Source organism: Delphinus delphis, chromosome 15, assembly GCF_949987515.2.
Source record: "Delphinus delphis chromosome 15, mDelDel1.2, whole genome shotgun sequence".
Lineage (NCBI taxonomy): Eukaryota > Metazoa > Chordata > Mammalia > Artiodactyla > Delphinidae > Delphinus > Delphinus delphis.
The window spans coordinates 65,977,847-65,999,748 of NC_082697.1; the positions used below are offsets into that span (position 1 = coordinate 65,977,847).

The window sequence follows — 21,902 nt, forward strand, 5'->3', positions numbered from 1 at the left end:
TTATTTATTCCTTTAACAGTATATCTTACACATCTGTTCATAACACTATATAATCTTATTTCCCTTGTGCTACATAGTTTTCCATTGTATGATATACCTATTTTCAGCATTTGCACTTTATAAATTTTTGCTATTCCAAATAATGATGCAATGAAATCCCTGTATACAAATCCTTGTACATTTGGCAAGTGTTTGTGTTAAGAAATTCCTTTAAAGGAATTATCCCATGTTTTGACTCATGATTTCTTTAGATTTGACTTAATTCTCTTTCCACATCCACCTCCTTACTATTCTGTTGTTTTTCTTATAGATGAAGATCAAGTGGATGGAGATGTCAACTGTCTATGCTGGGCCATTTAGCAAAAATTGTAACCTTAGAGCTCTGAATAGGCTGTTTGAGAGTTTTGGTCCAGTCCTGTCAGTGACTCTTACTCTTGAATCCCATCAGGTAATGAGACAAGAAAACTTAGATTTTGACCTTCTAATCTAGTGTGGGAAATTCAGATGCCTTCTAGGGTCCTTCAAGTATTAGTGATTTGAGCTTGATTGTCACCAGCTGGAATGTGAGACATGCTCTGTCTCATGGGAACAGTGTTGACCCATAAGAATGTGTGCCCCATATTGCCAGATCTTCTGATTTTTTTGTTTTGAGAATCAAGAAATCTGCCAATTTTCATATTGTTGGCTCCAATTTTCTTAAGTATTATGTAAGCCAGACAAAAAATATGTCTAGTGGTTTAATGTAGTTTATGGGCTTCATGCTTGTGACTTCAGCTTTAAATGATAAAATGCCCTTTCAAAAACAGCAGTAGCTTCCATGTGCCGGGAAGTCTGCAGGGCTTAAATCCAAAGTAGGCTCATAGCTGGGTTGAGATACTAGAGGAGTAGGGCTTTTTTTTGTTGTTGCTGTTAGCTCTCCAATCTCTTGGAGTAAGTTTTGTTTATTAGTTTGTTATTTACATAAAAACCCTATAAAGAGTTTAATTATTTTTACTTTTTAAGAAATAATACTTGTATATGGTTTAAAAAATTCATACTTTTTAAAAGGATGTATAGATACCTCCTTTTGTATAGATAGAGTAAGCCTCTATCTTCATGGTCATAGCAGGAAGTCAGATAAAGACTAAAGTTACTATATGAAGCAATAACAACATTATAAGCACTATGAGACAGGAAGCCATGAAAAGAATTGAAAATAAAAACTTAGAATATATGTAGAATGATATACAATAACTGGTAACAATGAAGGCCTCCAGGGAGAGAGGAACTAGGTGACTGGGAACAGGGGTTAGGGGAAGACTTTTCACTGTAAATTTTTTTGTACCTTTAGAATTTTGATATAGGCAACTATTAATCTGGTGCATTAAACTATTATGTGTAATAGCTAATAATACAACTAATAACTATTAGGTTTAGTAACTATTAAAGTGAAGCAAAAATTAAAGTCTCTAAAGCGATCTAACTGCAGAATCCTAGATGTTTAAAATGTGCTTTCCCCAAATCTTTTATTGTCTTTCCTACACCTAAAAACAGAAATAAAAAGATCATCCCTGGGAACATAGACTGAGGGATGGGAAAGGGTATTCAAGGAACTGTCACTCCTTCCTGTAAGTCGTCTTGTCTTTTTTTTTCTTTCTTTCTTTTTGTAAAGTATACATAAAATTTGCCTTTTAAACCATTTTTATGTATAGTTCAGTGTTATTAAGTACATTCTCTCTAGAACTTTTTCATCATCCCATACTGAAACTCTGTACCCTTTAAACAGTAACTCCCCAGTCCCCTTTCTCCCAGGCTTATTAACTACTATTGTGTTTCCTGTCTTATAAATTTGACTACTCTATGTATATCATATAAGTGGAATCCTACAATATTTGTCCTTTTGTGTCTGGCTTATTTCACTTAGCATAATGTCTTCAGGGTTCACCCATGATGTAGTATGTATCAGAATTTCATTTCTTTTCAAGGCTGAATTATATTCCATTGCATGATTATACCACATTTTGTTTATCCATTCGTCCCTCGATGAACATTTGAATTGTTTCCACATTTTAGCCATTCTGAATAATGCTACTATGAAATGAACATGGATGTACAAGTATTTGTTTGAGTCCCTGTTTTCAGTTCTTTTGGGCGATATACACAGATGTGGAATTTCTGGGTTAAATGATAATTCATTTCATTTTTTGAGGAACTGCCATACTGTTTTCTATAGCAGCTGCACGATTTTACATTCCCACCCGCAATGCCAAGGGTTCCAACTTCTCCATATTCCAGCTGACACTTGGGTTTTTTTTTTTGGTCTTTTTTGTTGTTTGTTTGTTTTTGGCTGCGCCCCATGTGGGATCTTAGTTCCCCGACCAGGGAATGAACCCGTGCCCCGTGCATTGGAAGCTAGGGGGTCCTAACCACTGGACCGCCAGGAATTCCCCTGACACTTGGTTTTTTTTGTTTGTTTTTGGTTTGGGGGGGGAGGGTTGTTTATATAGTAGCCATCCTAATGGGTGTGAAGTATCAATAGTATCTCATGGTTTTGACTTGCAGCTCCCTAATGATTAGTGATGTTGAGCATTTCTTTGTATGCTTATTGGCCATTGGTATATCTTCTTTGGAAAAATGTCTATGCAAGTCCTTTGCCTATTTTTTAATTGGGTTGATTTTTTTGTGTTGAGTTTTAGGAGTTCTCTGTATATTTTAGATATGAATCCTTCAGTAGATACGTGATTTGCAAATATTTTCTCCCATTCGTTCTGCTGCCTTTTGACATTGTTGATGGTTGTTCTTTGATACACTTTTTAATTTTGATAAAGTTTAACTTCTCATATTTTTTTTGTTGCCTGTGCCTTTGGTGTCATATTCAGGAATCATTGCCAAATCCAATAAAATGAAGCTTTTCTATGGGAGCACTTTAATCTCCATGATGATGCTGTGGCTCAGACCATCACATAGATTTAGATACTCTGGTGTTAATCAAGTGCAAAATAAGTCAATTTGAAGATGCAAATCCAGTGGAAGAACTTAACCTCCCCAAGCTTGTAGGAAAGCTGCTTGTCTAAAATTAAGCTAATAAGGCAAATGGGAATCTCTACCTGTGACTTGCAGCGGTAACTTTAGTGATTTATAATAAATGGTATGGGGGCTTCTCTGGTGGTGCAGTGGTTGAGAGTCCGCCTGCCGATGCAGGGGACACGGGTTCGTGCCCTGGTCCGGGAAGATCCCACATGCCGTGGAGTGGCTGGGCCCGTGAGCCATGGCTGCTACCTGCGTTTCTGGAGCCTGTGCTCCGCAACGGGAGAGGCCACAACAGTGAGAGGCCCGCGTACCGCAAAATAATAATAATAATAAATGGTATGAACAGCAAGTTGGGTAGTAAAGAATTTGTTAGTGCTTTCCCCATACCACCTAGGGAGAGAAGGCTTCAATTTTAAGTCACAAGATTATTTTCTGAAAACCATGATGATTCCACTTAAAATTGATGGTCTGTGATCACTGTCTAGCCCAGCACAGCAAGAACATCCATTCTGGTGGCTCTGGCCACTGTAGTTTAGGTGGGCCCCGTTCCTAGCCCCGTCTCTGGCAGTTTGAGCCTGGAAAGCAAAAGTAAGGAAATCTTGATTTTTCTGCAGCCACATCTCTGTATACAATACGAAGTCCTGGAAGGTGCCCAGCTGGCCATAGAGTCTTTGGATGGCAGCCTGGTGGAAGGTACCTGCATCAAGGTAGGGTTTCCAGAGAAAGCATAAAGTAGTACACTTCACTCAATCCTGTATTTTCAGTACTTGTATTTACTCAAGCCTGTATTTACAGCACCCTAAGACATAACAGCTTAGACAAGCACCCTCGAGAGGCTTAAGAAACAAGATTTTCTGTAATGGAAAGCCTTCAGCCAAGGCCGGCATTCTTATAGTGGTGACCTAAGACATGATAGCTTTTCATTTTTGTCAAAATCAGCCTGGGCTACATCTTCCATGTACTCTTTATCACTACTTAGACCCCAAATGGTTTTTCAGGGTGGTTTTTTTGTGGTTGCCCTTTAGCTTTCAGGGGAATCAAATGGTATTTTGATGTTTCTTATGCAATTAAACAGAATTTCATTGGTATAGAAGGCAGAGAACTGATGGCAGTTGGTGGGGGAGAGAAGGAAAGGGAAGAGAGTATTATTTACACAAAAATATTTACATTTTGTATTTATTTATCTATTAAGTTTCTACCATAGTCCTTTGGGGCAGTTATCATTAGGTTCCTTGTATAGATAAGGAAGCTGCAGAATTAAGCTACTTCCTAGTATGTAACAGGCCTGGGGTTTGAAGTGGTGACTTTTCTACCATTAATGCCATCTTTCCTTGGTTAGGTGCAGAGGCCTGTGACAGAGCTCACCCTTGATTGTGACATCCTTGTGAATGAGCTGGAACAAGATTCTGAGAACCGAGGTACTATATACCTGTCTGGAGTGAGTGAAACCTTCAAGGAACACCTGTTGCAACAGTCCAGCCTCTTCCTGGGCCTGGAAGCTCTGATCTTGCCTAAAGATCTTAAAAATGGAAAGCAGAAAAACTACTGTTTCTTGAGTAAGTCTATGCCATTGAATATAGCCTTGGGAAAGGAGATTAGACATGGTGGTAACATGAGGTCAGAGAAAGGAAATGTTCAACAAGTAATCCCTCCTGGGCTGGACCAGGTCAACATCTCCTGATTTTGTCCTTCTCCCTTGGCTCTGGATGGGCTCCAGCTTGGATGGTGATCAGGTTTTTTGGTTTTGGTTTTGGTCCTTAATAACAGAAGGGGGTATTCTTGTTTTCAGGATTCAAAACTTTTGGCAGTGCCCATAGGGCCCTTGGCATTCTCACAGGCAAGAACTGGAAGCTGAAAGGCAGGCATGCCCTAACCCCCAGGCACCTCCATTCATGGCTCAGGGGCTTACCTCCTGAATCGAGGCCCCCAGGGCTTCGTGTCATACCTCCTCCCTCGGAGCAGGAGGCCGTGCAGGTGAGTGATTAAATGTATCCTGGGGTTAGGGGGGAGAGGTAGCTAGCTACCTTGGTTTGCTGGCTCTGGTGGTTGGCCTTCTGATGTTTATGGAAATTAGACAGGATAGTCCTGCTCAAGTGACACTTAAGCCTTCAGTCTTTTTTTTCCTGCCCTGCCACTAGTCTTACTTCACTCTCCAGTGTCTTCCAGCCCTGGACACACCTTTCTTTCTCCAAGATCTCTCATACTTTTGCCCCCTCCAAACTTGCTAAAATCAGGTTTTCCAGGTGTCTCTCCAAGGGACTTTGAGAGGTTAACACAGGAAGTTGGAGAGCTGGACAAGTCTTTAGTGATCTAGGGTTTCCTGAAGTGTAGTACATACATACACAGTATGATTTTTGGGGGTCATAGATGGACCTCTTTTTTTCACTTTTATTGTTATGAACTTGTTTTTCTAACATTCATTAAAGTATGCAACCACCACATTGAACGTGTGATTTCATGGATAGTATTACTTAGACGAAGCTAAGGAAGAAATTGACTCACTTTAAAGAAAACCATTAGGGAATATGCAACAGAAGGGTGGAGATGGAAGGTGAATGGTTTAAGTTTGGGAAGCCCTGCCGTGGTCTAATGTCCCACACTTAGCAGATGAGGAATAGACACCAGAGCTGGTGAGTGACTTTGCCCAGGTCACAGAGATACTTAATGTCAGAGGCCAGACTAGAGCTCTCCTTAGTGATTTGGTTTCCCTAACTCAGGACCCTAAACTGACTTGGAGGTCTGGGGATGCTGGAGTGGACAAGGAACCCTGCAGTATAGACTCTGGCTTCAGACTGAGGATTTGTACAGAGCCTTTCCCGGGAGCCTGAGGAGGAATGTTGCAGTCCCTCCAAAGGTCAGCGGTGGGTACTCTGACTGAGTGTCAACACCTGGCTTTGATTCTAGATGCTGAACTTGGACCACCCAAAGATAGCAGCCTGGCGCTGGGGCAGGAAGATAGGAAAGCTCTACCACAGCCTGTGCTCAGGCACCCTCTGCCTCATCCTGCTGCCAGGAACTGAGAGGTAAGGACTAAAGGGTTGCCCCTTCATGATTCTGACCTCTGGACTCTCTGGACTTAAGCTTTTCTTGGAGAAAAGCCTTTTGTTGACGTCCAGGCACATAAACGAAAACTGAAATGAATCATCTCTTAACTCTCACAGTTCTAAGAGAGAGGTATTGTATCCCCATGTTACTCGTATTTGCTTTTATAACTACACTTAGTGGTCCCTCAAGGAGACAGCTCATCCCAGTTTAAAGGCAGAGGTCTTAGGTTCTGCAGCCTCTCTGGAACAAGAGGCACTTGAGTAAAAATGGTCAAGAAGTTCTAGGGCAAGGCCCAGGCTTAGATGTGACTATAACCTACCTTTCCCACATATCAGGAGTGTGTTCCTGCCTTCCCTGCCCTTGCCCCCTTTACCATTCATGTTAACTTTTAAGAGATAGGGCCTGTTTTGCTGTTTCTAAGACTGAGGAATACTGGAGCAGGACTCTGGGTCCAGTCCCAGCTGTATCACCTGTCTCTGCTGACAAGTAGTGGCCAAGCCACTTTCCCACTGTGGATCTCAATTTCCCTTTGGTAAAATGAGGGATTTGGAGTAAATCAGTCATTTTCAAATGCTTGAAACTATAAAACCCTTTCTTTAAAAGAAAAATTGATGTTAAATCTTTACTAAGGCATAAAGATGAGCAATTCTGAAATGGATGAGTAGATATATGAATGAATGTGTATGCTGGGGGAGGAGAGAAAGAGGGAAAGAGGGCTTTTTTTGAAAAAAGCACAGTTTGAAAACCACTGGATTGTATTATTTCTAAAGTCCCTTAAAATTCTGACATTCTAGGATTCTTTCACAGGCCCAAGGTCCCAGGTGGCAAAACATGAATGCCTCAGGCCTTGAAGCCTGGATCAGAAGTTAACTTCCTGTCATAAAATTCTTGTAACATGTATTAGGGCCACTAGTGAAACAGGCTACCTGCTGGGCAGCTTGAGAGAATTACTGTCTCTGAGAAACAGAAATAAGTACTAGGTTTTACAGCAAAAAAAAAAATCTTAGACTGATATACTTCAAACAGGCTTATGGGTAGACTTAACAGCAAGAGGTTTAAAAGTGACCAAAACTTGCCAGAGAAAGAAAAAAGAAAGCTTTTGTTTAAGAGCTTGGACCCTGAGGGGCAAACTTGCCTGGATAAAACTTCTCAGAGCCAGTGTATGGAGGTAGGGGTAAAATAGGGGTTTCCGTGTACCAAGTGGAGTACTTAGCTTGTAGTCCCCATCGTGTGGGTAGACTAGCCAAGAGAGGGCCAAAGCTTTCTTCTCCCAGAAGTAGCTGGGGTGTTCTCAGGGGATGAGGGCTTAGAGGAGGGAGCATTGGGTCAGGGAGCAAAAAAGGCTTAGGTTCTGACTGAGGCAGAGGTCCTAAGGCATGTTTGACAAGTCAGGAGAAAACTCTGGAAATAGCAAATCCTGTAGTAACAAAACCTGCTGTTACTCCTTTGTTTTAAAAGTTGCACTCTGATTTCCATAGCCATAATGATCAAACCCAGCAGCAGGAGCACGTATTTCCCCAGACTATACGCTTGCTGTGTGACTGACTTCTCTGGGCCTCATCTGTGCAGCTGTCTCCATGACGCCAGCAGATAACACTTGGGAAAGGGTAAAAGTGGCTCAGGAAGAAGGAGTAGCAAGGAGAGTAGAAGGTTTCCTCGTGCTGGGAGCCTGACTCAGCTCTTAATCCTTATACTTCTGGTAACTGCTAAAATTAATACTGAAAATATTAATAATTGCTATAATTCATCAAACCCTTAATGTGTCAAGTACTGCTAAGTGCTTTTATATGCAGTTTTGGTTAAGGTTGTTGAATCTCCATTTAACAAGATGAGAAAAAGGCTCAGATTAAGCCACTTGCCTACGGTCACCCAGCTAGTAAGTGCACAATTAATATTTGAATTCTGATGGTCTCTAGGTCCAGAGCCACTCTCCAGCACTTAGAGCTCCAGTCCTCCATAGCCAAAAGGCCTGTGGCTTGTTAGCTTAAGTTCAGACATCGGGTGGAGACAGATTCTGTGTTTGTCTTTGCTCATTTCTGCCTCCTTTGCCTTGGAGAGCACCTCAGCGCTCTAACCCAATTCCAAGAATATTCACTACATGGTGGCAGGGAACTAATATGTACCAGATGACTCCTGAATTCTAAGCACTGTGCTAGGTGTTTTACAACATACATTATTAAAAGTTAACGTCTTGTAAAGTTTTTCAAACAGTGCCTGGCACATGATAGGTGCTACAAAAGTGTTTTAAATAAAGCAAACAAAATTCTAATAGCAGTTTAAAAGGATTCTGATGACAGACTGCCATTATTACCTGGTTTTGTCATCTAATGGTTGTGTGACTTGAGCAAGTTATATAATGCCTATAAGCCTGTTTTTATATTTGAAAAGTGGACATAACAATTGTATCTATATCAGTATCTATATAAGGTACACTAGCTGTTTGGAGGATTAAATGAGAACACATACAGAGTCCTAACTGCTTGACATGCAGTAAGTGCTCCATATATGTTAACATGTTAGCCATTATTGTCTGTAGTCCTCACAAAAGCCCTGTGAGATAGTAATTTTAATATTTCTTTATAGTTGAAGAAACTGAGTCTTAGTTTGAGATCATTCACCCTTAGTTGAGATGTGCCTCACATCTGTTAAGTGGCAGAGCTATGATTTGATTCTAGGCATCTGGAACTAGTCAATATTCTTTCCATTGGACCATTTTCAGCAGGCAGCTTTCCATAAGCTGTCTACCTGCCTGCCCCCTGCCCCATGGCACATACACATATCAAAAAAAAACACCTTTTTCCTCTACCTTAGTCTATAACCATTCATTCAACTCTGTCGACAAAAACTATCTTTATTCCTCGTCTGTTGCAGCACTCATGGATCGCTCTCTGGCCTAGGACTGATGGGAATAAAAGATGAAGAGGAAAGCAACATCCTAAACTAGTGTTTGTGAGTCTGCCCACCATTTTCCATGTGCCACATTTCTTAATCCCTTGTGGGCAATGGCAGAGAATTTGGTCAGGCTGCAGGCACTCCAGAGGCTGCCAGACCTCTATAGAGTAGACAGTTTGTGGAAACATTGTACCAGCTTAAGGAGTCTAGTCCATTTATATGACATGTACAAATTTTCAATAAATGCCTAAAATTCAGACATTTCTCATCTTAAGACAAGGTGAGGGGAGGAAACCAGTTTGTACTTTCTTTGTGTCAGTGGGTTTATACACAGGTATTACAGCAGGTGCTTATTTCATGTAGCGCTCCTATTAAATGGTATACTGTATATAGGTAAGGAAACCAGGAGGAGTGACTTCTCTGTGGAGAAAACCCAGGTATTATGTAGTTTGTCAAAGTGGTAACATCTGTGAAGCAAATTTCTGTAAGGCAAACTGTTTTCTATTAATGGCTTTTATAATATTGAAGGAAAAAGGCAGACTGCGAATCTGGCAGGTCCACCAGAGCAAAGTTGAAGACTGACTCTTTTAGCTTTTAACCAATTCAGGAAGCCCTCTTTCAATCTTCAGGGATGCTTCCTTCCTTTCGGAGTGAGACTGCAGTGCTACCCTTTACCAACAGGTGCCCCCATCACACCAGAGCCCCCCTTAGAAACTCTAATTTCAGTAAAAGCCTTTGCTTTGTTTTTAATCAACTCTCAAATTGTCAACATTCTTTGTTGGAAAGGACATGGGCACAGGCACACACAGTTCCAAAACTGATAGAGATATTAGCTGCCCATGTAGTATGTATCATTACAAAAAATCTTGTTAAATTTCTCTCTACCCTGCAATTCCACTCCTAGAGCAATATCCTCAAAAACATGTATGGAGGAGATGTCATGGGGTTATTCAATGGAATTCTAGGTAGCTATTTTTAAAAATTACGTGTGTGTAAATAAAATCTCTAGTGAAAGAGATCTACAAGAAGCAGCAGTAGACCTCTGGATCCAAACTGCTAGACTCTGAATTCCAGCTTTCCTACTTTTTAGTTAGGTGAGCGTGAATTACTGTAAATTATTTAACATCTCTGTGATTGGTACATAATAATGGTATACATCTTATAGGATTGTTGTGAAGATGAGATAGTGCATTTATAGTATATTATAGGTTGTATAAAGCATGGAGAGTTACAGGATAATCTGTATAGTTTGAGTAGAAAAAACTATACAAAGATATGCACAGCCTTGGAACAAAACCTGGAAGGCTGTATACCAAAATATGAACAGTATTTGTCTCTGGCTAGTGGGATTGGCAGATTCGATTTTACCAAATGCTCTTCTGTATATAGGCCATTTTTTTTTTTTAAGTCAGCATATTATTGCTTTCACAGTTAGAAAAAAATAATTAAAATAACTCTCAAGGTTGGGCATTTGAGGCAGTGTTTAATCCTTTAAATGCAACTTCTATGTGATCTGGAAGTTGGTAACCTGGAGCCAGAACTGAAGCTCTTGATTTTGGATGAAGTTCCCCTGTAAAGAGCGAAGTTCCCCAGGTATACTGCTGACATCAGCTGCAAGGCCTTGAGAACATCTTGAAACAATGTTGCTGGATTCTTTCCCCCTGCAGCTGAGCTCCAAAGCTGTGGGAGTTTAGCTGCTGTTTACTTCTTGAGACTCCAGTCCTGAGACACAAAATAAGTGTCTGTCTAGGTTGGCACTTCAGCTGTGCTCCTGGGCCAGTCACTTAACCTTGTTTGAGTCCATTTCTACAGCTGTATAAAATGAGGATGTATCTACTTTTAAGGATTATTATGAATATTTAAAGATTCAGTTTGTGGAAAATGACCAAAGAGTGGGATACGTATGAATTATTTGCCCTCTCTCAGCCTGTTTCCTCATTTTATTTATTTAATTTTGGCCATACCACTCAGCTTGCCAGTTCCCCGACCAGGGATTGAACCCCGGCTACAGCAGTGAAAGCATGGAATCCTAACCACTAGACCACCAGGGAGCTCCCTTCAGTTTCCTCATTTTAAAGATGGCAACATTAGTACCTACTTCATAAGGTTGTTGTGAGAATTAAATTAGGGAAAGCCTACATTTTATTGAGGATCATCTTCCAACTGCATATTCACAGAGCAGATGAAGGTTCCCTGTGCCAAGAGCACTCCCTTTGCTCCTAGGAAAAGCCAAGGCCATTCCTTTTCCTGGATGGGTGGGGGTGGAAGTTTCCCCACGGGCCCCCAACTCTAGAACTCTACAGAGATAGGCCTGGACCATAAGGTCTCTGGGGCCCCGGTCTGCACACACTGTTCTTTCAGCTGATGCTCCCACCTTTTGGAAGCCAAAGCTGCCAACTTGGCCTCTTGCAAAACACACATTCCATTCATAAGTGCGTTTGTGCATTTTTCCTCCCACACCCTTCTAGGCAGCCAATGCAGAGCTGCCAAGGCAGCTGCAGGAGCAGCGTCTCATGTGGGGGGAAAGGCAACTTGAAGGGTTTTCAGAGAACACTTGGTTTAGGCTTTGAACACATCACTCCCCAACTTTCTGGCCTCCTCACCCATAGTGGGGTTGTTTAGTAGTACACTCAGCCATGTCATTTTCATTTCCTTTTGTCTCCCTTTTTGTAAATTCTCTTCCCTATTATAAAGGAAATCCATTAATGGAAACTTGAAAAATCTAGAAAAGTTAAAACCATATCTAATCCCACCACTCAGTCAATGACTGCCCCTGTTTTACAATCTTCTATCATACTTTTTCCATTATGCAAAAGCAGTTTTTAATAGCTGCATAATATTCCAACATGTTGATGTGTGCCATAATTTCTAAAACAGTCCCCTATGGTTGGCACTAAGTTGTTCCCAAATGATGCTGCCAATCATATCCTTGCACATACATCTTTGGCAGATAATTATTTCTTGAGGAAAAATTCCTAGAAGTGAAATTACTGGGCTTTTTTAAAAAGTATGAACACTGAAGGATTTTTTAATTCCAGGAAAGTTTTTACCTTGTGTTTGCTAGCATCGATTTGTTTCAAATCTTTGTTAATTTGACAGATTAAAAAAGTTTTTCATTATAGGTTTAATTTGTTTATTTGAATACCCTTTAGATTAATCTTCACTTTATTATTCCCCACACCTCTTAGATTGTCATCTGCTATTTTTTCCAGGTTTTGGCCAACTGTTTTTCCTTAGAGAGTTGTCCATATCCTTTGCTCATGTTTCTGTTGTCTTTTCCATAATGAATTTTCCATTCTGAATTTTTAAGGTCTCTTTACACATTAAGTATAGTGTCCATTTGTCAATTATTGCAAAATTTTGATGGCAGTCTCGTCCTCAAGGATGTTGCCCTCAGAAAGGGAAAGGACCTCCAAGATCTCATCTTCAGTTTCCTTTAGCTGCTTCTTGTTCTTGGCACTTTCCACAATCAACTTGTTCTTTTTCTCTTCCAGTTCTGGCTTCTTCTTGGTGGCCACGATGCCAAGGAGTTGATCTTGGAGGCCCAAGGGGGTGATCATAAAGTTGAGGAGACAGACTTTAACGGTGACTTCAGGGAGATAATGTGGGTTCCTCAAACGGGTTGTGATATATAACTTAAAATCCCTGGAATATTCAGTGATGTTTTCACCAAGCCTCATGTACTCAACCCCTTGCTTTCCTGAGCATAAACAATAACTAGACAGAAAATACAATGAAAGGAAGCTAAGATGTACCACAATTAGACTTCCAGAATGTAAGAGCCAGATGGAGCCATCAGGGATCGTGTTAGTCTAAGCCCCCCATCCTCCCAATTTGGCACAGGGGGAAGTTGAGCTCCCAAGAGGGGCAGTGACTTGTGAAGGGTTGTGTGTGACCATGCCAACCTTCTTCTCTGGATTCCCTGCATTACTCACCTAACAGCCTTTTGGAAACCTTAAACTTGTGTGTCTTAGGTGCTTTATAAATCACAGATGTTCTTCTAAATCCTAACACTGATAGAAATAAGTCTCTTGATTTTGCAGATGACTAAAAGGAAACGCAGAATTTAACTTTCCGAAGGTCACAGAGCAGTAGCACTTGACAGTTTTCAGTTTGCCTCCTTTGCCTTAATCACTGCCAACCTAATAGATGTAGGAGCCAACCATTTAGAACAGTGTTCACTTTTTGTTCTTTGAGGGAATCGATGTCAGTTGCTAAGGTAAGACTGTTTAGGTAGTGGCCCTGTGAGGACTCATTTGCTTCTTGCCTACAAGTCCTGGGACTCCAAAAGCCATTAAGCTTGGTGAGTGGGAGGTCAACGATCCATGTTTGTAGCTAGGGATCCTGTACCATCTGGATTACTTTACAAAGCACAGGATTTGCCATCCAGTATGTTGGTGGAAGAGGCTCCTGGTGGGTAAAGCTCACCCCAGAATGAAGTCACTGGTTTTTTTTGTTTGTTTGGGGGTTGGTTTTTTGTTTTTGTTTTTTGCAGAATTATCAATAGTCAAGTAAACAAATTTATTAAGTCCAACAGCAGGTTACCTTCCAAATAAAAAAGTGACAATAATGTGTGTAACAAGTTAATTAAAAAATTCAAGGAGCCATTTGGAGAGTGCAACAGTGCAGAGAATAAAAATCAAAGTATTGACTTTTGTCAACAAATTTGTACAACTTCAAGAAACAGACACATTGGTCACAAACCAAGAGGAATCCACAAAGGTGGAGGGTCACATGAGTAGTGGACTCATCACCTCAGCGGGTTAAGGCAGGGTGTCTTATTTGTAGGACCAATTTATCCACGCCCCATTTGCCTATTGCTTCAAATTCCCCCTTTGAAACCTAGAATCTTATTCATTAGTGCAACAGGTAAGAGCAATTAATAACAGACTCAGGGGGCTGGGACCAGGGTCAGAGGGAAGACACTTCTCTCAGAATAAATGTGTGTTGGGAATAAAACCACAGCAGCTGCTGAATGGCTTTGGCAATATCCAAGATTTGTGTTGAAAGTTTCTACTAGGGAAGGTGGGTGGTTGGAAGAGCAGGCTCAGTTTCCAAGAAGAGAAATAGGGAGGAGGATGTGATGCCCTAGTACCTGAATCAGAAGCAGAATCTGATGGTTACTCAATTTTGTCTTTCAATGAGGAAAAACACCTGCAGATCCTCACTGTAAGGCAGTGCCAGTCAAGGTGAACCTGGGTATGTGCTATAATTACAGCTTAGCAAAGGAGTAAACTCTGAAGGGGAAGTGGGTGGGAACCCCTCTATATGAATCAGAAAACAGACTGCATTCAGAGGAAGATCAATGTCACGTGTTCTCAAATGAGTCCCAATTAACACTTTAATGACTTAATAGTCCTTTTAAGTCCATCTTCTTTAAACAAGATACTGCTGGAGTCCCCCAAGGAAGACCTTGTCAATTACCAAGATGTTCAGGTCATCACTAACCAAACATAAGACAGAAATGGCAAAGCGGGCTACTACAGCAAAACAGCAGCTTTCTCCCAGCCCTTATAATTGTGTAATTGGGTCTACCTTTGGGCTTCACTGCACTGAAAACTTGACTTTAAATGCGGCAAGCCAAACACAGTCCTAAATACAGACCTTCTGTTTTTTTTAAACCTATACCAGGTCCTTATCCCAGTAATTTCCTACCGTTGTTTAAATTTGGCATGGTATAGTATATGAGGCCATCACGTGAACTGTGGAGTCCCACACCCTGCAGGCTCCAGCACTGAGGACTGAATTTTGCCACCAGTCCTTGGGAGATCCGTACTGTTTAAAAGACCGAAAATAATGTGTGGCTTAATCTTTCTTTCTTTCCAAAAAGGCTAGTTTGTGCCTTCCTTAGGGAGTTTAATATTGAAAACACTGTCTTGTACGTTTTCTATTGGATTTCCTTGGGGCTGAGGGCTTGGTTGAAATTTGGATCTTTACCCAGCTCTAGATTTTTTTTTCTTATCAGAAGGGTAGAAATGGGATCTTGGACCCAACTCACACATGTGAGCACATCTGGCAGGGAGAACTGCTGAGGCAACTAGCTGAAGCATAGCAAAGTGTCATTACAGGAGGCAGGGCTAAGAATGATACATTCAAATTTGGCAGGGAGAGGGGAAGAGCAATTCAATGAAGCACACTTCATCTCATACAGCTTTCTAATCAATTGCTAAAGAAATACCACAGAAGCTCACACACAAAAGAAGCCCACTGCCAAGGGCTTCCCTGGTGGCGCAGTGGTTGAGAGTCCGCCTGCCGATGCAGGGGACACGGGTTTGTGCCCCGGTCCGGGAAGATCCCACATGCCGCGGAGCAGCTGGGCCCGTGAGCCATGGCCGCTGAGCCTGCGCGTCCGGAGCCTGTTGCTCTGCAACAGGAGAGGCCACAACAGTGAGAGGCCCGCGTACCGCAAAAAAAAAAAAAAAAAAAAAAAAAAAACCATTGCCAAAAATCAAGCAATTTCCCAACATATTCAGTTTGTTGTAGCCACTCTGATATTTGCCTATTTTCAAAATGGCATCCACATCCTGCCCCTCTCCACACCACCACACCACTCTGGTGTCATATTGTTAAAGTGAAGGGTGCACTGGCTTACTTGAGGGGCATGCATTGACCTCTTCAACTCATTGAGTGAGCAATTACAGCTCACTCATTAAGCAGCAAACCTATCTCTAGGTGAAGAGGAACAGGGACCTTTCATTTCCCACAAGTGCAACTGCAAACCCTACACACACACACTACCTTGGATCCCTTTGCAGAAAACTGCTTTTCATGAGAAAGTTAATGAGCATTGGCCCAGGCTACTGCAGAAGCTTGAATTCCTTGCATTAAAGACTCAAACCTGGAAGGAAACTCCCTCCCTGACCATTCCCTTTTCAGGCTTCTAATTTGCATTTTTGCAACAATAGACCATTAAATATATAGCCCAAAATAATTTTTTTTAATGGTTCTTTTGTTGAGGAAGCTGAAGAGCTGAATTAAAACAAAAAACCACCCATCATAGCACACCTAATGCATGGAATCGTGCCTTCTTATAGGCTGGGGAAAGAATCCAGTTCCTCCAGAGTCCTCAGGATATTCAGCATCTACCTCTTTTGTGCCCTTCTCTCCATACACCCTTCTGATCTGAGACAGAAAAAGCCTTACCTGGCTAGGAGCAGCCTGCCTTTACCCTTATTCAACCTCTACCCAATCCAGATTTGGGAAAAACTGGGGGTTGCACACTGACTGGATGAAAAGGCAGTCTTGTTAACACCTCACTCTAGATGCCCTGACTACAGTTGAGACACAGAACCTGCTAGGACCTCTAGAAACTCTTCATATCAAGGATCTTGTGTCTTAGGCTAGAACAAAGCCAGACATCTGGACTGGGACCCCCGTCAGCTTTCCAGCAGTACTGCCAACCTACTGTGGCTGACTTTAAAGTTTCCCATCCATCCCTCTAAGAAGGGGCAACTGTCAGGGTTAGGATTCAAAAAAGAAAATCTAACTTCAAGTATGTTCCCTATTGTCAATACCAATTTTAGAAAAACATCGACTGCAGAAACTCCTTAAATCATTTGTAAATATGGGAGCCCAGAGCCATAGGCTACTAATAAAGGAACTCAAAATAAGTGATTCCTGCCCAGGCTGAGAAACATACCGGGGAGGGAGATGGGGGTAAGTTGGGGGAGAAAACTCCAAATGTTTAATAGACAAACTCTTCATTACCTCAAGAGTGTAAATATTTTTTTATTTAAAAGATTCCCTTTTCAATCTGTTCCAAAGTGTTGGAAGCTGAACAGTACGAGTTCCTGCCACCCACCCTTCCAGTACAGTTTTATGAGGACATTTTTTTTTTTAATGGAAAAATAACAAGAGGACCCTCTACTGAAACCAGGTAGGACCAGAGTCAGCTCCTGTGTGGCAGTTTGGCCAAAGCTGGCCTTACGGAGCGAGCACGCAGAGGAGTCTGGGGAACTGGGACTCCCTCTTGTGAGGAAAAGGCTGAGAAAATTAATCTTCTCTTTAATGAAACTGGTCCAAATTCTGATTCAAAAGCCTCCATTATGATGTTCCCTGGCACTCTTCTTATACTATATATATTGAAGGCTCCCTTTTATAGCCAGTTTTAGCAGGCAAAGAAACAAAGAAATATAGATACATATATGTGTATATATATATATTTTATATAGGTAAAATATATACATATCTTATATATGTATATATACATATTGGGGGGTAGGAAAAGGAGAGGTGGGTCATGTAAACCTAAACAGTCATCACATTACCCCAAATGAGCCTGACATTAACAAAGAAGAAAATAAATAACTTCTGGGGGTTAAGTGACAACATGGGTGCAGCAAGAAGGGAAAGGGCACACGTTTTAACTATTAAATACATTTTTATATTTGTTTGGCAGAGTTCAAGCCAGTCCAGGCTTCTGCACTTGCCAGACAAGTAAGCTGATGATACTCAATTAAAAAAAAAAATTCAAGCAGAGCTCCATACCACAGTTTTCCTTCAAGTCAGTTGGCCGGCAGGCACAGTTTTCTGACCCCCAGGAACAGAAACTTTGGCTCCAAGGCAAATGAAAAAAAAAAAAAGTATTTCCACTTACAACGTGAAAATACAGAAAGTTCATCAAAGAAAGAAAACTATCAAAGTCTACTTCCAGCAAAACTGAGGTAGCACTGCTTTCTCTGCATTCAATGCTTAAGTGGTTCTCAGTACAATGTGTTCTAAAAAAACCCGCTCACTTGACTGACAGGTGCAGCATGTTGATGGATAAACTCAACATGAAATGCAATAGGTCAAAGAAGGAATGAGCAAGAAGTGAGGAAAATAAGGGTTCCAGATAAATTAGCTTAAAAGGGGGTTGTCACCAGACTACAAATGCTCTTGGCTGGCCTTGGCTCTCCAAGAGCTTTAAATCGCCTGGGAATTAATGCAATGTGGTTAACAGTTAACACTGTTATTCAACTCTGTGTAAATCTTTAAAAATAATTATTACAACCTAAATTCAACGATGTAAACAGCACTACACACAGTACAGACCTGCCCTGAAAAACAAGAATATGCAAAACTGAGATCTGGCACTGTATCGTTTTGTAATGATAATTCAACCTAACTGTCCCATTCCCCCCTCCCTGCTCTACACCCTCCCCCACCCCCCCAAAAAAATCTAATTTGTGCAAGAAGTGGCAGGCTTATTCTATCTGAAGGCTTCAAAAAAAAAAAAAAAAGATACACAACATGTAGCCAGGTTCAGATATTTTGGGGGACCCTCCCCCCAAAAAAGAAATAACCAAAATATCCAAAAAGTGAAGAAAGTGCCTAAAACATGATACAGCATTTTAGAGCCCTTTCAGATACAAGGCAGAGAAAGGTGTAAAGTAGAAAATATCCGGATCTTCAGTAATTTCCAGAAAGGTCCAATTCCTTGGTTGGCTGCAGGGCAGCGGGCAGATCCTTGCTGCTGCTCCTGAGACAGAGCCACTAAGTCTGCTCCTCGGGACATAAGCCCTCGGGCCCTGAGCTGAGTGCACCTCTCCCTTCCCCTTCTCTTTTCCTTCGCTCCATTTCCCACTCCACAAAGGTATCAAAGAGACTTGGCCAGGCCTCATCTTCACTGTAGTTACTGAGGTCAGGGCCAATCACCTGAGTGAAGTTAAGGAACATGTTCCAAGTGTCCCTGGAGATGCCCTTGATCCCCGAGGGGTTCTCTGTTAGGAAGTTTAGCCACTGGTCCAATACTGGAGGATTGTTCTGGGTAAAGACTAGTTTCCACAGGGCAATGGCTATTTCCCGATGCAGTGACCGCTGCCCTTCTTCAGAGTCCAGGCCGAACTGAAATGTAAACCGGTAGAGATCCTTGAATTTATCCTCTTGTTTGGCTTCTGTTAAGAGGCTAGGGAACCGTGCACAGATCCCATCAATGCTGTCTGCACTTATTGCTTTGCAGCCATCAAAAAACTCCTTCCTGCAACAGGAAGGAGGGGGCACAATTAATAATTGTAAATGGTATAATTTACTGAGAGGCAATATAGTATCATAATTAAGAGGGTAGCTGTGAGGCTGTCTGGATTTGAATGCCAACTCCTCCGCTAACTGTAGTCCTATTTCTTCATCTGCCAAATGGTGAGAATCTACCTTACTTCATAGGGTTCTGGTGAGGACTAAACAAGTTAATATGTCAGCTGCTTCTAATAGTGCCTGGTATATGGTAGACAGCTGATAATGGTTCATTCACTCATCTATTCATCTTTCCAAAGCTAAACTCAAAGTCTCCTGCTCCATGTTCTGCTTCCCATTCTGCAACAGTGATTAAGCTGTAGACTCTCCTCCAAGATGGGGAGTCTCTTCCTGTTTTCCTTTTGATTCTCTAGGGGTTGTTTGTTTTTGGAATATTTTTGGTGACTGCCAAGAGAAGTTTTTGGAGCCAAAGATTCTGGATGAATCTGGGTAACTCTGCCACCAGAGATCAAAGTTCCGTTATTAAAAAACAAAAATTGAGTATGTATTTTTAACATCTATATAATAACACTTTTAGCTTACAACATGGTCTCACATTGACCACCATCTCAGAGATTTCTGCAACTGCTGAAGATAGAATGTCTGAGGTCTGTCGAGTAACCTACCCAGGAACTAAAAATCGTATCGAGGGGTTCTCAAAGTCAATTCTTACTTACTTATAACCCAGTGCTCTGGAAACCACACCTTGCAGTGACCCTGCCATGTTGTCTCCCACAAACAACCTCTATAGGGATGAACGACCATGACAATGTACACAACTACTAGTTGATAACTAGGGCCAGCTGTCCTTGTTGGCACATAGGCTGGCTAAGGGTAATGTGCAGAGAGCTAGAAGGGGCAACTGGCTTCATGCAGTTACTGAAGCACATCCCCAGTGGCACTCACTATACTGGCACTCAATGCCTAACACGTGATAGGTGTACAATAAACATCGAGTGAGGAAGTGAGTGAATTGACAAGTACAGGAGTGAAAGAAAAGATAAAAGTCAAACAGCAGCGGGGCGGGGCAGCAGCGTGGCAACATGGATTATTCCTCATTTAACTTCAGGCAAGGATGGTTGGTACCCAGTTCTTCAGAGGCTGAATAGCTTTAGAGAAATTGGTCAGAAAAAGAAAATAAGATTTACCCCAAACCCTATGAAGTCAACCCAGTTCTATCCTAGCTGGGCACCACTCCTCAATGGTGCTCTCTTTCCCTCCTCTGATCACCTGGTGACATGAAGTACTTGTGACTAACCTGGTGAATTTGCACATGGTAGCAGCCTGGAACTTCCAAGCCAAGAGCAGCACTCGAAATTCCGTGGGGTCCACACATAGGTCATTGCAAAAGCGCTCCATGCCTTCCTCCAAAATTGCATCCTCCCGCTCATCCTTATAGCGCCTGAACAGTTCTTCCAACCTCTGCAAGGAAGACTCCTCGGCATTTGACTTGGGCTCCCTCCCAGCATCTCCTGAGGATGTTGGCAGCTGGCAGGTCTCAGTAGCAGCCTCTGCCTTCTTGGTCCCATTGACAAGGATATCCCCACCTGGCTTGCCACAGGCTGGCAGCTGTTCCTCACGGTGGCCTGCACCCCGCCTCCCATGTGACTTGCTGCTGGGGTCACGGTCTCCATTCTTGCTACCCAGAGTTGATGAGGGATTCTTGCACTTGGTGACACACTGGCCCATGATGCTGGTGGCCTGGCCTCTAGAGTGGCCCCCTCTGGATTGGATGCCCTTGTTGCCACTGGCCCACGTGCCTCAACATGCCATCAGCCAGAGGAGCTAGCCAACCTAGAAGGAAATTAGAAAGCAATCACTGCTGGACAGGGAGACAGAGTATGCAAGCTTCCCTCCAGGGACTGCACACTGGAACACCACTCTGTTTCAATGAGCTAACCATGAACGAGGGGAAATACCCCAAGTTCATCATCACCTCCCTCACAAGCCCATACCTTCACCTTGGAAATGCAGTGGTTAGAGCACATATGGAGAACCAATAAGGAGAATTCCTAAAATTCTTAAAGGTAACATAGATCACAAAGAAGTTGATTCATGTGCGGAACGCATCAAGGAAGACTACGGTTCTGCCAGAAATATTCCAAAGGAAACTTGTCTTGCCAACTTGCCGTCACATAAGAAAGTGATTTGGACCTGTATTAACCCAGAAGGTACAAATAAAAGGTTCATCTTCTAGTCTCTAATGTCAAAATTCTCGGATGTTCTTTTTAAGTAGGATGAGTAGGAAGAAGGGGTAGCCACATCCAAAACAACTATATAGTTTCATAATGGCCTAAAGATGAGATAAAGAATTTGCAGAGTCAAGACTAACGGCAGAGTCCTAGCCAAATAACAAAGTAAAATTTGTCTTGATTTCTTCAAATTCCTTTCTGGGACCCACCCGCACAGTAGGTGAAATGCCCTTTCTCCACCCTTCCTCTATCCACCTATGGGAGCCATCCACCAAGACTGTTCTCCACGCCAAGGGTCCCAATCGCTGAGCTTCTTTTCTAACCCCCACCCCCAGCAAGGTGGTATGTAGAGGAAAGTCAAGTTCACACTAAATGTGAATGTCCTGTAGGGCCTGCAGGCTTAGTCTTCCAAGATAGCATCTCCATTTTAAAAGAAGGGCTAATTTACCCAAATACAGTCTCTAAATGACAGAATAACTGCTAGATGAAAAAGAAAAGCCTGCACTGATACATAACAAACATCACAGTGATTTATTTATTACTTAAGTAACGAAAAAGTGGCTTTTAGAGAATTGCTAGAAATTTCTGGGCCAGGGATGAGGTGATTTCTCTGAAGACTCTATCTATTCAGACTCTTATTCTTACCTTCAACTAGCCCACTAGAAGATCCATCTAAAATTTAGTACTTATAAAAGTTTGCTACCTGCTATAATAACTGCAGCCTCTGAAATTATAATGTTAATAGAAATTTAGACCAGGAGCCAGAAGTACAGT

At 41.9% G+C, this 21,902-nt stretch overlaps 2 protein-coding genes across 7 annotated transcripts in view; one reads left to right on the top strand and one right to left on the bottom strand.

The window, feature by feature from the left end:
- The window catches only part of REXO5 (RNA exonuclease 5), a 105,411-nt gene that overhangs the window by 34,077 nt on the left and 49,432 nt on the right, over window positions 1-21,902 (top strand). The window contains exons 15-20 of one of the 2 annotated variants that reach the window (XM_060031863.1): window positions 311-448; window positions 3,624-3,716; window positions 4,349-4,565; window positions 4,799-4,983; window positions 5,914-6,032; window positions 8,926-10,772. In XM_060031863.1, the coding sequence (XP_059887846.1) occupies window positions 311-448; window positions 3,624-3,716; window positions 4,349-4,565; window positions 4,799-4,983; window positions 5,914-6,032; window positions 8,926-8,998 (825 nt within the window). In that variant the 3' untranslated portion in view covers window positions 8,999-10,772. Of the gene's footprint in view, window positions 1-310; window positions 449-3,623; window positions 3,717-4,348; window positions 4,566-4,798; window positions 4,984-5,913; window positions 6,033-8,925; window positions 10,773-21,902 lie in introns of those variants that run through there. The other variant, XR_009522146.1, reaches the window with a different exon arrangement.
- Window positions 15,352-21,902, bottom strand: part of DCUN1D3 (defective in cullin neddylation 1 domain containing 3) — a 35,959-nt gene continuing 29,408 nt past the window's right edge. For 4 of the 5 annotated variants that reach the window (XM_060031868.1, XM_060031864.1, XM_060031865.1 and 1 more), the window contains 2 exons: window positions 20,195-20,730; window positions 15,352-18,904 (listed from right to left, as the gene is read on the bottom strand). In XM_060031868.1, the coding sequence (XP_059887851.1) occupies window positions 18,421-18,904; window positions 20,195-20,625 (915 nt within the window). In that variant the 5' untranslated portion in view covers window positions 20,626-20,730 and the 3' untranslated portion in view covers window positions 15,352-18,420. The remainder of the gene's footprint in view (window positions 18,905-20,194; window positions 20,731-21,902) is intronic. The other variant, XM_060031869.1, reaches the window with a different exon arrangement.